Genomic DNA, 16,015 nt, shown 5'->3' on the forward strand with positions numbered 1-16,015 from the left:
TCCTCAACATTGCAATGACGGGAAGAGTAAGATTGCAATTCAAGATATTTGAACCTTGTGAACCCTTATTCAAAAATCTTTCCCTTTTATGTATTGGACAAGTTTGAAGGTTAAAGTATTCTTGTCAATTTGATCTCTTCAAACTATGACTCTAATAAAAATTTCCAATAAAAATACAGCTTCTCAAACGTGTTATCATTTTAAATTGAGTTATTATTAATTCGAAAAACGTAGTCAGACACAATATTACAAAAAATTAAGCCACTTCTTTATGGCCAAAAGGCAAATGAGTTTGTTCAAAAGTTCTAAAAATCAAAAAAAATTATAGAAAAAAAAAGAATTTTGAAACTAGGAAAAGCCAAACTGGATGGAGAGAAAGAGCAAAATAGTGTTTCTTTGATCTTTCAAACTCATTTAATCCAGACATTCTAATATCCGATTAATTTCAAAATAAGCTATGTACAGCTCTACATACGGAGGAGGGAAAATGGATTGAGCAAATATGATACATTAAACTAGAAAATATTATCCAGGAGTTAAAAAGAAACAGCTAATTACATCTAATTATTGAATTGAATTGAATTTATTACGATTGAAATCGTGATAATAAACATAATAAACATACGATAATAAACATACAGAAAAATAATAAACATACAGAAAATGAATTATCATCTGAATAGTTGATTAGTTGGTACATGAATGTGCGGGTGTCAGGGAGATGAATAATGGGTAACATGAAAGTAGTTTGAAAGTAGTTTTATATGATTCATAGTCAGATAAATTGATTTTTCGATTTTTCAAACTTTCTTTCTGATAATTTAATCGATTTTCATCGATTTTTCAAACTTTCTTTCAGTTAACTTAATTTATTTTTTTCTGTTTTTTCGATTCGTTTTGCAACTTTATGCTGTTTCGTTTCATGTTTTAATTTATTGACTTTAACCCTTTTTTATTGCATATGAAGGCAATTGCCGTTCGGGTAATTTTTTTGCCGGAATTTTCAATTTTGACAATTTGCCGGTTTGCCGAACATCAATTTGTTGGAAGTTTTTAGAAGGATTTTTATAAGACGGAAACACTTAAAACTGTGCTTTTTTGAAATTTTTCCAGTTTTATCTAGACATTTTTACAGAATTTGCTTATTTTTAAAATAGATGTATGACATTCATAGGATGCATACAATTTTGCCGATTAAAATTGAAATTTTCAAATTCTCAAAAAAAAAAGTGCAAAACCACAATTTGCCGAAAATTCACTGCAATTGCCGTTTTCCGGCAATATAGGCAAATCGTTTTGCCGCAAAATTGTAATTCCGACAACTTTCCGATTTGCCGATTTGCCGAAATTTTATATTCCGGCAATTTACCGAGTTGTCGATTTGCCGGAAGTTTCAATTCCGGCAATTTGCCGATTTGCTGGAAAATGTCACTTGCCACCTCCGTGCATTTTTTTTAAATACATACATGGATTATTTGATAATTTCCCTGCACCTTTCTTTAATCTTTTTCAAGATTTTGGTAAAATGAAAACTTTCAAAATTCATATTGTTGATCTTGGGCGACAATTGCAAACGTACACTTGAACTATTTAATACGAACCTTACATTGTATGTCATTCCGCCACAGCATTTGTCTGCATGTCTCTCTATTTCTCCTTTTTTGTGTATTCACTCCAACGACGCTGGCAGTAACTACCTCTTATCTGATTTTTCGTCATCATTGGCTTCTTTCTCTCTTTTCATTACCTTTTCTTGTCAAAAACATGAAAAATTTGATTAATATATGTCCGCGTCCATCAACATCAAATCATTTTTCAAATATTTCCTTGTCATCATCAGAGCCGCCTCCTCCAAGGAAGGACTGCCGAATTTGCTTTGAAAAAGGCCACGGCTACCATTTTGGAGTGTTCTCTTGCAGAGCTTGTGCTGCTTTTTTCCGGTTTGAAATTAAAATACTATATTGATATTAAAAAAATAAATTTATATTTTAGACGTTGCCACTTCCTAAAAGAAAACCGTCGTAGATGTCGGCTATCCAAAGGAAAATGTGGACCGAATAAAAATGGAAAATGGTTTTGTAAAACTTGCCGATTGGAAAGGTGCTTTCGATTGGGGATGACTCCTTCAAGTGGGCTGACTGAAATTTCCGGAAAAAATATACTAAAAAAATATTTCAGATATCCAATATGACAGAGACGCCTATAAATCATCGGTGAAAAAAATAAAAGACAGTGCTGAAAACGTAAGTTTTTGGTTGAAACCTTGAACTGTTCGAACCACTGAATTTTAGTACTAAATTTCGAATTTCCAGAAATTTTTAGTGACAAAGTGTGAGTTTCCCGCTAGAATTTGCTTGAAAAATTTTGAATTTCCAGCAACTGTTTTTGAAAAAAAAATTTGAGTTCCCGCTAATTTTTTTTGAAAAATGTTGAACTTCCTGAAATTTTTTTTGCAACAAAATTTGAGTTTCTTGCTAGAACTTGAATATCCAGGAAGTGTTTTTAAAATAAAATTTGAGTTTCCAGCTAAATTTTCTTTGAAAACTTTTGAATTTCCAGCAAATTTCAGGAAATGAAATTTGTGTTTCCCGCTAGAATTTGAATTTCCAACAATAAATAATAGAAACGGAATTTGAGTTTTTCACTAGAAAAATGAAAAAAAAATTGGAGTTTCCTGCTAAAATTTGTTTGAAAAATTGTGAATTTCCAGGATAATTTTTTTTTAATAAAATTTGAATTTCCCGCTAGAATTTGACTGAGACAAGCAGATTTTTCAACAATTTTTAAGAACAAAACTGGAGTTTCCCGCTAAAATTTGTTTGAGAAAATTAGAACTTCCAGCAAAATTTTTTATGAAAAAATTTGTCTTTTCCGTTACTAAACACAGTATCAAAGTAATTTTTCTTTTCCAAAATCTAATAATTTCTAGATCACCGAGCCAAAACGTGATGCCACCTCACTCATATTAATCAATAAAACCTCTCAAGTCCTTCCATATGTGGATCTATCACAACTGGTTAATAAGGCAACTCGCATGCTTTTAAATCCAATTTTCACCAAAAAAACTAAAAAAATGAGCAACTTGGAGCAACTGACTCATGGGCTCATCGAGCTTCAGTGGTCACAAAAAGACAATTTAGCAGAGGTTGTACATCTATCTGTGAGTGATGTCACACAAGATATGGAAAGATCCATGTTTGGAGCTGCAAAATGGATGATGTGTTCCGAACGAATCAGGAACTATCAAGACTCGTTAAAAATTAGAATACTGCAAGCAATCTGGTACACTTGGGGACGTCTCGAACGGATTGCCACTACGGCAAAATTGAGATTAGAGAAAAAATGCGAAGAAAAGGTAGTTACTGAATTTTAAATGCTTTCTGTTTATATGTATCCAGGTTTTTATTTTAGCATTTTGTGTTCTCCCCAATGTTTGCACTGAATTTGGATGAAATGTCTTTTGATGCTAGCTGCTGGACAACTCTCCCGTTTGAAGAAATGCAATAGTAAGTTGGATATTTTTATATGAATATCATTTAAATTTTTAGTTTCTATGTTCCTAGAGAGCTGTTCTACGAAGATGCCGTATTGGAAATGATGGAAGTGAAGCCAAATGACGTGGAGACGACATTTATCATTTGCAGTATTTGCTTTCACTTGACTGGTGAATTTTTTAAAAGTTCAAAAAAATTAGTTTAAAGTTAAGCGCGTAGCAAATTCATTTTCCGGTGTTTGGATATCATTTCTTAACAGAAATTATGTTGTAACTTGTGGCTTTTAAAAGCCCAAACGAAATGACGAATGACTGTTGAAATTTTTTTTATTTTCAGGCAAACGATTCGGTGGCGAAATCCAAGAAAAGATGGACCACTTACAAGACGTTTTATCAAACGACCTTCACGAGTATTACCTGAAAAACAAAAACTCCATGTACCTTCGGAGGCTAAAACAGTTAATGAGAATCAAAGAGAATTTTCTGAAGCTGAGAAGTGCTCGAATGGATAAATATGAAATTGGCGGATTTTTCAACTCATTCAACCCACGAATTTCAAACCCGGAGTTTTTTGAGGTGTTATCTTAACTGTATTTTCGATGTGAAGTTGTAGTACTATTATTGTGTGCAACATTTTTTATACAAGGAAAACATCAGTCAAATATGTTTTGAACCTACATCATAGTAGATTTACTTTCAGACTTATGTTAAATTTCAAGGTTTCGAAATAGTGGCAATATGAGGTATAGGCTGAGTAGATCTTTTAGATCGTCGACTATCCTCAATTTTTGATTGTCTTCTAACTAAAATTTCAATGACAATAATTGATTCAATTGCTCTTCCGACTTGCTTCAGCATTGCAGTAACTGGTCCTGTAGTCGTGTAGGCTATCAACGGAGAATTGGGAAACTCGTGAGCCACAAACGATGGAACAAAGTCGAAGAAGAAAATCAAAAAAGCGTCGAGAAGAGCTAGTCGATTGGCCTGAAATGTTTCCAAACTTGTTGAATTGATATCATTATTTTAATTCTAAGACCTTACTCTTTTCGTAACTCCAGAGTTTTGCAGAGTTTTTGAAAAAAGCATTAGCTTAATGCAAAGAATTATTGTGAAGAATATGATCACAGGAAATATAACAGACTTATAAGTGGTCCACCAATTATATGCACAAGTATTCAAGGTGCATGGGAACGTTGTACAACTGTCTGGGATATGTTTTAAATTTTTTCCACAAATTATGAAAATAACAAAGTCCTCGACAATGAGAAATATAAATGGAGGAATGTAGAATAGTAGGTTTGAAATTCGAGGTCGAGCCACGTGATATTTAATAGGTAGGTAAGTTGCCTGTAATGGTTAAAGGGGGAGTAGAGTTGGTGGGTATTTTGCTTAAATAGACTAAAACTGGTCCAAAAACAACGAATTTCATAATGAGACTTCACAAAAAATTTCCAAAAATTTTTTATGGTAGGCCACAATTTCGAAAAAAAAAGAGCCACATTTTGCTAAAATCTGAAATTTCTTGGCACAGCTGCTGGATTTTAGTTTTTCTGAAATTATCATTCTTTAATCCTTATTTTGGTAATTTATCTCGCGGAAATTTGTTGATTCAGACAACTTTTGAGCCGATAGGCATCCAAAAATTATCAAAATTGGATCAGCGAATTTCCACGAGATAAATTACCAAAATAAGTATTAGAGGGTGATAATTTCAGAAAAACTAAAATCCAGCAGCTGTGACATAGAAAAGTGTGCGAAATTTCAGATTTTAGCAAAATTTGGCTCTTTTTTTTCGAAATTTTGACCTACCATAAAAAAATTTTTGGAAATTTTTTTGTGAAGTCTCATGACTTTCGGTGGTTTTGGACCAGTTTTAGTATATTTAAGCAAAACTCCCACAAACTCTACTCCCCCTTTAAGTTTTTGGTTCATAATAGTAAAATACGAAAATATCAAAGATTCGATAAATTTTAGGCTTGGTTAGACTTCATTTCCTCTTGATTTTTTGGATCAGAATTTTTCAATGTTTGAGTATTAAGAGGTGAGTGTTAAGTTCATTTGAATAATTTTTTTGTTTGCAAAGTTATTGAAAAAAAATGAAAGTAGAAAGTTCGTGTTTTGCTTTCCACGAAAGTTGTATTCTCATTAGCCCTTGTTAAGCTAGAAGAACAGCTAATGAGAAAGCTTTTTAGTATTTTTAGAACTTATAGATCAGAATATCATCTATATTTACTTTAGAGATATCTGATTCTCATAGTCAGATATTTCAGTATTTTTTCCAGAATTTATGCAAAAAGCGCAAGTTATGAAAAGAAGACTACAAGTACTTAGTTATTTTCAACACAAACGTGACAACAATTTCAGCTCACCAAAAGTCTATCCATGACAATTATGAGAACTATAAAGGTTCTTGCAGCGCTTATATTTGAAAACGGTAGGCCTAACCAAAAAAGGTCAGAATTTGAAATGAAAAATGAAGAACCATATATTGTGAAGCCCAGGATGAAGAACGAGTATAAGAAGTCTTTAAAAAATTTGTTGAGTACAAATTTGTAAAATAAAAAAGCAGCAAACTTACAAGACAATCCGAACAAAACATCAATGTGAAATCGAAAATAAAACAAAACAATTTCCTTTCTTCTTTTTCTTGTGCTAAATATTAAGAATATATTTCCAAGGATTACCACAATCGAGGCAACAGTGCCAATAAATGTAATAACAAACGCTGAGGTGTTCATGGAGAGAGGGTACACTGAAAGTATTTTTTGTGCATCTCACAGACTTTACGCACCAGGCGTGAGAGCTTGTCTCATTAGTTGGGGAGGGGAAAACCCAAAGAATAAAGAACTTCAGACTTATGACAGTCAGAATGAGCCAGCATGTGAGAACTTCGGGAATGTTTGTAAGATCGCCTAGAGTTTTTAGTATAGTGATTTGTAGGTTTTGAGAATATACTCACAATGATCGTGTGAGTTTGTAGTGTTAGATCAATCGGATCAGAGCTTTTCAGAACTTGAAGTATAGTATATTATAAAACAAAATTGAGAACGAAAAACTCCAAGAGCACTACACGGCCGATGAATTTTCCTTGTCCGTGCTTTCGTTAGGCCATTTTTTGAATTGGCAAACCGAGTTTTCTAGTCCCCGGAATTTTAATTTAGGCCACCAGCGAGCTCGTGACTGCATATATTGTCTGGGCCTTAAAAAAGTCACTCATACAAAGGAACCTATTCACACCACGGGGACAGAGTCCTTGTGATATTTTTTGGTACGTATATATTGGTTTCAGGCTGTCTCATCGCGGGTTGATCTACCAAAAATGCGGGAATAATTTTCCAGAAAAATTGTGACGTCAGCACGCTCTTAACCATACAAAATCAGATGAGATGTCTGAGTTTCTTCCCCGCATTTTTTGAAGATCAAAGCGAAATAGGACTTTCTGAATCCACGTGGTATAGTAGATTATTACGGCGGTCGACAATTTCCGAGTTTAGCCACTCACTATACCTTTTCTACATTTTACAACTTGCTGTTCTGTCACAAAATGGCCAGGAAAGTCGTTTACTTGCGCCCCTCTGATTTGTGAACAGGGACCTATATCTGCCTATTATATAAAATCGTAAAAAGTTAGTTTCAGAAAAACATATTTTATTTTTAAAAAATAGAGATCATTCTCAACAGGGAACATGAAAGTATTCTTGGTGCGTACATTGAGAAAACTCCATATTGATGACTTTAAAGACTCCGCCAATTTCATACTTCTCGAGCCGAATATTCCTGAGCTTCACAAAAGTGTCCTTGATTTTTAGCAACTGTTTCAGTCGCAAAAGATACATGGGAAAATTATTTTTGCAATAATAATCGTGGAGATCACTGGCCAAAACATCTTGTAAATGGCCCATTTCTTCTTCAATATCACCTCCGAAGTGTTTGCCTAGAATATTTTAGATTTAAAATAAATAATTTTAAAAAAAATATATCTCACCTGTAATATGAAAACAAATCGCACATATGAGATAAGTTAATTCAATATCACTGGGTTGCATCTCCACCATTTTAGAAATGGCTTCATCGTAGTATACTTCATTTGGAGAGAAAAAGCTGAACTTTTGAATTTTTTAAATTTTTAAAGCTGAACAACTCACTAGCGCATTTGTTCGAATGAATATTTAGAAAAGCAGCTTAGATCAATGTGCACATTGCCAAAGTTCAGTTTTGTGTCAGAGGAGAACATTAATTGCTGAAACAGATATTCTAGTGATGGTAAAATCCCAAAAAAAGTGATTTTTCGAACAAAAAAACTCACTTCTTTCCCACAGCTTCCCCGAATCCTCATTTTAGCTGTTGCTGTCATATGCTCCAAGCGTCCCCAATTAAACCAGACAGTTCTCAAAATTTTAATTTTGACGTCATCATCAAAGCTCTGTATTTTTTTGGAGCACGCCAACCATTTTGCTGTTGCACACATAGCTTTTTCAAATTGCTTCATATGGTCAGCGATTGTAATGAACTTTTTTTCCAGAACATTTTCTTTTTGCGACGATTGAATGTCTTGTAATCCAAGTGATAATTGCTCCAAGTTTGACATATCGCCATCTTTTCTTATTAAAACTGGATTCAGAATGTAGTTGGTAGCTTTGTCAACCAATAGGGATATATCGACAACTGGACATGCATTTGGTTCACTTCGATTTTCAAGTAGAATAATTAAATTACTGATGCCAAGAAGTGATTCTACAGTCTGATATATTAGCGCAAATTTCTTGAAGCGAATAAATTTGAATTGTCATTAAAGTAAAATTTTTGTGTAGTTTTGCAAATGTTATTTCAAGAAAAAAAATTTGCAAAATTAAAGCATCAATTTAAACAAAAATGCGATGAAAATCAAAACACAAAAATGCTATAAATGTTTGCAGCGAAACTCGAAACTTAAAAAAAAAGTCAAGTTTATGGCAGAAAATTCAACTATTCCAAAACTTAAGGAAATTACAAGTTACAGAAAATTAGAAAATTAATTCGAACATAATTAAATGTTTAGAAAAAATTTTGCAAAAGTAAAAAAAGATGTTCTCACAAATTTTAGGGATATTCACAATTCATTGCCCTCTAAAAATTTTGGTATGAAATTTATAGTTTTTATTCCAAAAAAAAATCGCGGGGATCAAAAATATAGCTTTTCAAAACATATATTGGCAGGAAATTCAATGTCTAACTTTTTGAAAAAAAAATGTTATTCTGAAGTTTAAAATTCAAAAAAATTGTTGCAAGTTTTGCGATATTTAGAGGTTTCAGTTATTCAAAAATGCACCATAATTAAAAGTTTACATTTAAAATTTCTAAAAATATATCAGATTACTCACATTTGGAATAGCATTTTTATTTTTCATGTTTCGATTCACATTTGTAGAGCTCAAAAGTGACGTTTTATTAGCATCACGGTCGTATTGTATGTCTGAATTTTGAACTTTATACCTTCCAAAAAATTATCTCAACTTACTCCTACTGTTCATCCCCGCCTCCGAGCATTTTGCTAATCGACATTTTTTGCAAAACCATCGTCCGCCCTTAGTTGGTACACACCGTCCGTTTGACAATCGACACTTTCTTTCAGTAACCAGAGAAAAATGCGCACGTCTGTAAGAGAAACTAATGATGAAAAACTACAAGAATTCCAAAAAAAAACTAACCGGAAAAACGCCGAGCACGCCCGACATGTGAATGCTCCAAAGTGAAACCCATGTCCTGGTTGGTCACAAACACGGCATTTTTCGTGAATTAAAGATATTCCTAACTCAACCAAGCTTGGCAGTGAGTTATTTTGTGATGAGGACGATGGTGAACATGTCCTATCCATTATGGAGGGTCAGAGAACTTAGGTAAAAATGAATTTTACAAATCCAAAAGGACACGTTATTTGCCCAGCGCGTCTTTGCATAGATAAGAGACATAGAGATTGAGAGAAAAGATAGTAACGGGCGGTTAAATAATGCTCAACGGAACAGTGTGAGAGGTCGAAGAAGAACCAAAATGCTGCTGATCAATCAACCTTTGGAGGCCGAGTTTTAAACGGAATAGTTATCCTGTAGAGAGCGTCTTTTATATAGGCTTAAAATGTACGAAACGTACGCCGTTCCTAAAGACTTCTGATAATTCTGAAAAAAAATTAGCGGAACCCAGAAAATGTCGGGCGCTTTTCAAATCACGTTACCGGGGAGGGTCTGCTATTTTCAAATCTTCAAAGTTTTCGATTTGTTCACATTTGTTAGGACTGTGAATTTCAGAATCTAATTGAACAAAAACAGATAAATAGGCGGTAGTCAGGCTGATTCATAGGAAAAATTCCTGCGTTCCTGCAGAGTTCAGGAAATTTTTAAACTATACAAATCATAGATTTTTCATAAAATCATAAGCAAATTGAAAAAAGTGGGCAGAGATAGTTGAATGAAAAGTACCTTAATATTGGGTTAAGGGCCAATGTAAGACCACTGAGATCAACTTTGGTCACGCACAAATATTTATTGACGTTGGAAATGTAACGTTCTTCACACTAACCCTAAATCGGTGCCTTATCGACCACGGACATCTTACCGATGAGACGTCCGATAGTACAAAAACATACTTATTCGAAAAAACTAGAAAACTGATGATTATATGTAATAAACATGATCTGTTTAATTGAGCAGAAGTTTTTTGTCAATGGATTTACCTTTGAAAGACCCAAAAGAACCTGCCTGCTTGTTGTATTAAAAACATATGAATTGTGAATTTTTTAATATTTATATTATTCTATTTTTGTGTCTTGTAACTCCTTAATCTCACACATGATTCGACGTACTTCATTCAATTTACAAAGCCTTTTCAAAAAAAAGTACATAATTATTTTTCATAAATCTATTTGTTTTGCATTCTTTTTTTTCATCTATAGTTGTATGCTAGAAAACTATAATACCTCTCCAAGAAATATTTATTTATAGATCTTGCAAAAAATGGGGAATAAACTACACTCCTTTATAGATAGATAGATTTAATTTCAGAAAATGACTTTGTACATTCCCGCGCATAATTTTATAACGTATTGAGTAAAAATGTACAGTTAAATTTGTTAAAAATGTTCATTAAGTAGAAAAAAGTATTAAGTAGAGAATTAAAATCGTTGAAAATGTTATCTAAAAAATCTAGTATTCAGTAATAAATATTCATTGTGAAACTATTTGAAATTACTCAAGTAGTCTCTCTTCGGCAAATTTAGCATACGGCAAGTTCAGCAAATTTGCCGCACACCTGGATTGTTTCAGAAAAAAAATTGTATTGGCTTTTCGAGTAGAAGAAAATATTATCAATTTATTATTTTAAAAAGCTCTCTTTAAGCAGGAATCATGAAAAACTCGGGATTTGACAAGTTCGTATGAAACGCCTCAAATATTCCTGCAATCTTATATTTTTCACAGCGTTTATATCGAAGCTTGAGGAACTTTTCCTTGATTTTCATCAACTGCTTGAGTCGCAAAGAGTACATCGTCATATTTTTCTTTAGATAATACTCGTGAAGTTCATCCGATAAGAGATCTTGCAGTTGATCCATTTCTTCTTGAACTTGCCCACCAAATTGTTTTCCTGGAAATTTTCAGAGTGAAATTTTTTGCGAAACCAGATACCTGTTAGATGGAAGCACATAAGGCTTATAATGAAAGTAGTTTCCATATTGTCAGGTTGTACTTCTTCCATTTCACAAATCACCTCATCGTAAAACATTTCAGTCGGTATAAAAAAGCTGAAATTTTTTCCCTGTTATTTTCTAACTTGCGTCAAGAAATCTCACTATTTCATTTCCTCGAATGTATAATTTGACCAGAAGCTCAAATCAGAAGACATTTCATCGTAGTCAAGTAGTATATTATTCGAAAATACAAACTGCTGAAACTCAATTGTGTTTGCAGAAACTTAAAAGCATTTCGATTAACAAACCTTTTTCCCACACTTCCGTTTATTCCTCATTTTTGCCGTCGTTGCGATTCGTTCTAACCGTCCCCAGTTGAACCAAATACATTGCAAAATTTGTATTTTCAATTCATCATCCAAATTTCGAATTCTATCCGAATATGACAGCCATTTTGCCGCTGCACACATGTATGTTTGAAAATCATTCAAGTGATCGTTTGCAGATAGACGGACGATTTGCGAAACACTTTCTTTTTGAGTCCACTGAAACTCGTCTAATCCTTGAGTCAGCTGCTCTAAGTTGCTCATCTTTTTAATTTTTCGGACTGATATTGGCGTGAGGATTGATGACAATGCCTTGTCCACAAGTTGTGATATATCAATAAATGGGAATTGTTTATTTTCGTCGGCATATGTAAAAATCATGATAGGATTTATGCCAAGCGCTGATTCGACCGTCTGAAATTTGTTTAGGTGTTTTTAATTGTTATTGGAAAAGTTTGTGAAATTTATATGTGTAATATGAAATTGCGTGTTTTACATTCTGGCACAAAATCCTCTGATCGGTTTCGTCTAGCGTTCGCCCTGCTTTTCCGAGTGCAGTTGGTGGTGTTTGAAAAACGTTTTTAACATTGTATATTACGTGTCGTTGGTTTGATGAGAACTGCTGAAACGTCTGCGTCTCTCTTCTCCACACGCTCTCTCGCCATAGGCGTTTTGAATAGACGTTAGACAGCGTGCGAGAAAAAGAGACGCAGGTGCTTTTTGCGCGTAAGATGTGGCGATTTTTCTCACTCGAACATGGATACGTGATACAATGTTTCCGTCCGAGTGCTAAAAGCGGGCTCCGCGCAGACTTTGTATGCCTATTTTACGTCTGCATGGAAGATTTTTATATTGATACTTTTGCTGCGTTTTCATGCGATGAAAACTATGTGTAATTGAATATTCAAACAACTTTTTTAAATGTTCAAGATCTCACCATTGGAACAGAAACTCGATCGGCGACTCTTTTCGCTACTGATTTATTTTTCAAAAAAGAAGCCGACGATTTGAATGCATCTCGATCATATTGAATATCTGAAATTATTAATTTATGACTGAAAATATACAATCCGAAACATACTTGTAGTGGTCATTCCCAGTTCCAAACATTTGTCAAAACGACACTTCTTACAGAACCATCTCCCATTTTTATTCGGCTGACAAGATCCTGACAACAGTCGGCATTTTCTCTGATCGAGTGCCAATGAAAAATGGCATCGTCTAATGAAATTAGTTCAATCAATATTTTTTAAAGGATGGATTAACCAACCGAAAAAACGCAGCACATGCACGACAAATAAACGCTCCAAAATGATAGCCATGACCAGGTTGGTAGCAAATTTGGCATTTTTCGAGAACTTGATCGATGTCTAATACAGCCGGCGGTGAAGAATAATTGGAACTTGTCGACGATGAGGCAGAACAGAAATCGATAGAATTTTGCATTTTCTGTAAAGAAATGTGCTTTAAACAAAATTTTAAAACTGAGGTGAGGGAAAAAGGAAAGTGAGATACAAAGAATTGTTTGCCAAGAACAAGCAATGCGGAGAATATTATATTCAAGTGAGAGAAATAGAGTGAACAACGAAAAAGTTTTAGTTAACACATGACTCAACAGAATATTTACGAGATTTATTGCGAAATAGGTTACTTGGCAACAAAATGATTTTTTTCAATCAGAAGATTACAATTAGTTACGTAGAGAACCGAATAAACTCAGAAAACTATTTGATAAGGTATCAGAAAACATAGAATGCAATAATCAAACTAGGGTACATATGTTAGTCTTAAACTCTCGAAAATTGCATCGAATTTGTCAAATTGTCAATCAATATATAGACAAGGAAAATCTAGGGAATTAACAGAGTTCACTCCAAATTAAAGAAGATGAGGAACTTTATGAGCTAAAAAGCGGAATGTTATCAAAGAGTGCATGTAAAGTCGGCTGACAAAAAGTTTGGTCTGCACTTACATTTTGAACTTTGGTCAAATGGAAGAACTGTAATCTTGTACTACCAATACATTTTTTTCGAAAAGGTATACATTTTTGGAATTGATTTTTCAATAAAAATAATACGTTTATGTTTTTAAACATTTTTGCAAAAAGCTGAAAAGAAGCAAATTCTGCATACTATCCTTTTTTTAATCGGCAGATTTATACAGATATAAATGTGTCTCTAGTGAAAGGACATATATTATTGGCAAAATAAAACCAAATAGAATTTATCTACACCAAAAAAAAACTGGGTTTGAGCTGAACTGATTTTTTTGATCATAGTCAAAAAATTTTTGTCGTTATGATATCATATGAATTCATACTGCTTCATTGAACCATAGATAAGAAACATTTTGATAGATCTTAAGAAGAAGTCAAAAAAGTAATTTTGTGATCATTAAACTTTCAGTTAAAAAAAATTTGGTTGGGAAATTATAGTTGTATGGAAACTACTCTTATCACAATTCGATTCGATTTAGAAATTCGAAAATAAGATGCCAAAATGATAATTCCACTAATTTTTCATACTTTTGTATTAACAGACATGTATTGCAATAAAAATAAAATATATTAGATAGGAACGGTGAAAAACTCTAAGTTAGAAATTGGACGGTTGAAAACATTGAAGACCCCTGCAATCTTGTACTTTTCCATTCGAATGTTCAAATTTCTCAAAAACATTTCCTTCACTCGCATCAGCTGTTTGATTCGCAATAGGTATTTTGGCATCTTGTTATTGATGTAATATTCATGTAGGTCGTTTGACAAAATGTCTTGAAATTGTTCCATTTCTTCTTGAATTAAGCCGCCATATCGTTTGCCTTCAAAAATATTTCTTTTAATTGCAAGGAACTGTTTTTCATGAAAACTTGAAATTCTCCTTAAAAAACTCACGCTTATTTTTTGGTGTGTCTTGGAAAAATAAAATTTTTACCTGTTAACTGAAGGCATACAACAGACATCAAATAAGTGGTCTCAACATCATCTGGCTGTACCTTTACCAACTCGGATATAACATCCTCGTGGAACATTTCACGGGGAATGAAAAAGCTGAAAACACGACCTAAATTCAGAATATGCCCAACCGAAACTCACTATTTCATTTCTTCGAATGGGTATGTAGAACAATAATCTAGATCAGATGAGAAATTATCGTAGACAATAAGTGTATCAGATGTCAAAAAAAATTGCTGAAAAAATGAAAAGGTTTTGACTTTTCAGATCTTTCAATTGAAGCTACCTCTTTCTCACATTTTCCTATAATCCTCATTTTTGCTGTCATCACTATGCCTTCAAGACGTCCCCAAATACACCATATTGCTTGGAGAACTTTGATTTTTTGCATGTCACTATAAGTTTTAAACCTATCTGAGTAACCCAACCATACTGCAGCGCTACACATGCTGCTATTAAAATGTTGTGTTTGATGTGCCAAGGTGATGTGATCAATTTTAGGTATGTTCTCTTTTTGACCTGATTGGAGATTTTTAAACCCCGATGTCAGTTGCTCCAAGTTACTTGTCGAGTCAATATTTCTGATCATTGCAGGGTTCAGTAGTTTAGCTACAGCTTTCTTGACAATTTGAGAAATATCGATGCATTTTGAACTTTTTTCGCGTCTATTGGAAAACGAAACAAGAGGACTAATACAAAGTTGCGATTCCACTGTCTGAATTAAGATAAAAATTTGATAATTTAATGTTTTCAAAATTCCAAAAATTCTTACGTTCGGAATCTGAAGATGACGATTATTTTTTGAACTTTTAAGTATAGATTCGAACTTGTCCCGATCATATTGAATATCTGCAAGAAAAAACAAATTTAGAATATTGTTTTACAGGCTAAGAAAACTCAAAAAAAAGGACTTACTCTCGGGGGACATTCCAATGCTCAAACATCTAGTTAGCCGGCACGTTTTGCAAAACCAGCGTCCATCTATTTTCGGTTTGCAATTACTATTATTTCGACATTTGTGGGTTGGTCGTGGTGAAAAGTGACACCTCCTGGAATACATTTTAAGGTGAAAGTAAAGGTTTAAGATTTTTTAGTTTTGTTGTTAAGCTAAAAATGAGCAAAAAATAGCAAAAAAAAAACTAAAAAATTTATACGATAGAAGTTTGCTACTTTTCATAATTTCATGAAAAATACAACCCAGAAGCTGGCAGTTTTCAATTTTAACACACAAAAAACTTGCTCTTAGAAATGCTCACAATCCTGAAAAATGCAGCGCATGCTCTACAGGTGTATGCACCAAAATGGATGCCATGGCCGGGTAGGAAGCACACTTGACACTTTATAGCACCAAGCTCAGAAGCTGAGACCGGGTCAGTTTGTAAAGATGAGCAAAATACAGTTGAGTCATCCATTTTAACTGAATATAAGAGTATCTAACAAATTGTTACGTTGACTATTTTGCTTTGAGCTAGGCGTATCAATGAGAATTTAAAAAGTGATATATTTGAACATGAAAATTCAAATTTTTGTCTGAGAAATTATTTGTTTTTGAAGTATTCTAATATTCACAATTCACATGTCAAAATAGT

The 16,015-nt window shown here is 33.4% G+C and overlaps 5 protein-coding genes across 19 annotated transcripts; 1 reads left to right on the forward strand and 4 right to left on the reverse strand.

Moving 5' to 3' along the window:
• Positions 1 to 1,667: 1,667 nt before the first annotated feature.
• Positions 1,668 to 4,163, forward strand: nhr-177 (NR LBD domain-containing protein; the record flags this gene model as incomplete). Of its 2 annotated transcripts, NM_071054.2 has the most annotated exons (7): positions 1,668 to 1,940; positions 1,993 to 2,129; positions 2,179 to 2,243; positions 2,930 to 3,355; positions 3,412 to 3,506; positions 3,549 to 3,664; positions 3,831 to 4,163. In NM_071054.2, the coding sequence occupies 7 exons, from the start codon at positions 1,765 to 1,767 to the stop codon at positions 4,079 to 4,081; spliced, it is 1,266 nt and encodes a 421-aa protein (NP_503455.1). The 2 variants fall into 2 exon arrangements, with proteins under 2 accessions (NP_503455.1, NP_001300077.1); NM_001313148.3 differs by lacking the exon at positions 1,668 to 1,940 and having other exon boundaries at positions 2,117 to 2,129; positions 3,831 to 4,081.
• Positions 4,164 to 4,207: 44 nt separating this feature from the next.
• srbc-41 (Serpentine Receptor, class BC (Class B-like)) lies at positions 4,208 to 6,231 on the reverse strand (the record flags this gene model as incomplete). The annotated part of the gene is made up of 4 exons (NM_071055.2): positions 4,208 to 4,477; positions 4,535 to 4,840; positions 5,863 to 6,017; positions 6,072 to 6,231. The coding sequence occupies 4 exons, from the start codon at positions 6,229 to 6,231 to the stop codon at positions 4,208 to 4,210; spliced, it is 891 nt and encodes a 296-aa protein (NP_503456.2).
• Positions 6,232 to 7,127: 896 nt separating this feature from the next.
• nhr-179 (NR LBD domain-containing protein) lies at positions 7,128 to 9,477 on the reverse strand (the record flags this gene model as incomplete). 11 transcript variants are annotated; one of them, NM_001313145.5, is made up of 7 exons in its annotated part: positions 7,141 to 7,427; positions 7,479 to 7,594; positions 7,639 to 7,733; positions 7,800 to 8,234; positions 8,854 to 8,945; positions 8,991 to 9,127; positions 9,181 to 9,414. In NM_001313145.5, 7 exons carry the CDS (start codon positions 9,345 to 9,347, stop codon positions 7,168 to 7,170), a joined length of 1,302 nt encoding a protein of 433 aa, NP_001300074.1. The 11 variants fall into 11 exon arrangements, 4 of the variants coding, with proteins under 4 accessions (NP_001380186.1, NP_001300074.1, NP_001256000.1 ...); NR_132504.1 differs by having other exon boundaries at positions 7,168 to 7,427; positions 7,800 to 7,881; positions 9,181 to 9,347; NR_132505.1 differs by having other exon boundaries at positions 7,168 to 7,427; positions 7,800 to 8,178; positions 9,181 to 9,347.
• A 1,342-nt stretch (positions 9,478 to 10,819) lies between these two features.
• On the reverse strand, positions 10,820 to 12,925 carry nhr-117 (Nuclear Hormone Receptor family). 3 transcript variants are annotated; one of them, NM_001307790.4, is made up of 8 exons: positions 12,747 to 12,925; positions 12,558 to 12,697; positions 12,414 to 12,511; positions 11,973 to 12,098; positions 11,459 to 11,890; positions 11,313 to 11,407; positions 11,149 to 11,264; positions 10,822 to 11,107 (listed from the first exon to the last, which is right to left on the reverse strand). In NM_001307790.4, exons 1-8 carry the CDS (start codon positions 12,920 to 12,922, stop codon positions 10,857 to 10,859), a joined length of 1,434 nt encoding a protein of 477 aa, NP_001294719.1. In that variant the 5' UTR covers positions 12,923 to 12,925; the 3' UTR covers positions 10,822 to 10,856. The 3 variants fall into 3 exon arrangements, 2 of the variants coding, with proteins under 2 accessions (NP_001294718.1, NP_001294719.1); NM_001307789.5 differs by lacking the exon at positions 11,973 to 12,098 and having other exon boundaries at positions 10,820 to 11,107; NR_132511.1 differs by having other exon boundaries at positions 10,857 to 11,107; positions 11,459 to 12,511; positions 12,747 to 12,922.
• Positions 12,926 to 13,668: 743 nt separating this feature from the next.
• On the reverse strand, positions 13,669 to 15,845 carry nhr-110 (the record flags this gene model as incomplete). 2 transcript variants are annotated; one of them, NM_001392479.1, is made up of 7 exons in its annotated part: positions 13,669 to 14,293; positions 14,407 to 14,522; positions 14,568 to 14,662; positions 14,713 to 15,141; positions 15,199 to 15,275; positions 15,342 to 15,475; positions 15,667 to 15,845. In NM_001392479.1, the coding sequence occupies 6 exons, from the start codon at positions 15,352 to 15,354 to the stop codon at positions 14,043 to 14,045; spliced, it is 981 nt and encodes a 326-aa protein (NP_001379883.1). The 2 variants fall into 2 exon arrangements, with proteins under 2 accessions (NP_001379883.1, NP_001041195.1); NM_001047730.4 differs by having other exon boundaries at positions 14,043 to 14,293; positions 15,342 to 15,472; positions 15,663 to 15,838.
• Between the last annotated feature and the right edge of the window lie 170 nt (positions 15,846 to 16,015).

Source organism: Caenorhabditis elegans, chromosome V (assembly GCF_000002985.6).
Source record: "Caenorhabditis elegans chromosome V".
NCBI lineage: Eukaryota > Metazoa > Nematoda > Chromadorea > Rhabditida > Rhabditidae > Caenorhabditis > Caenorhabditis elegans.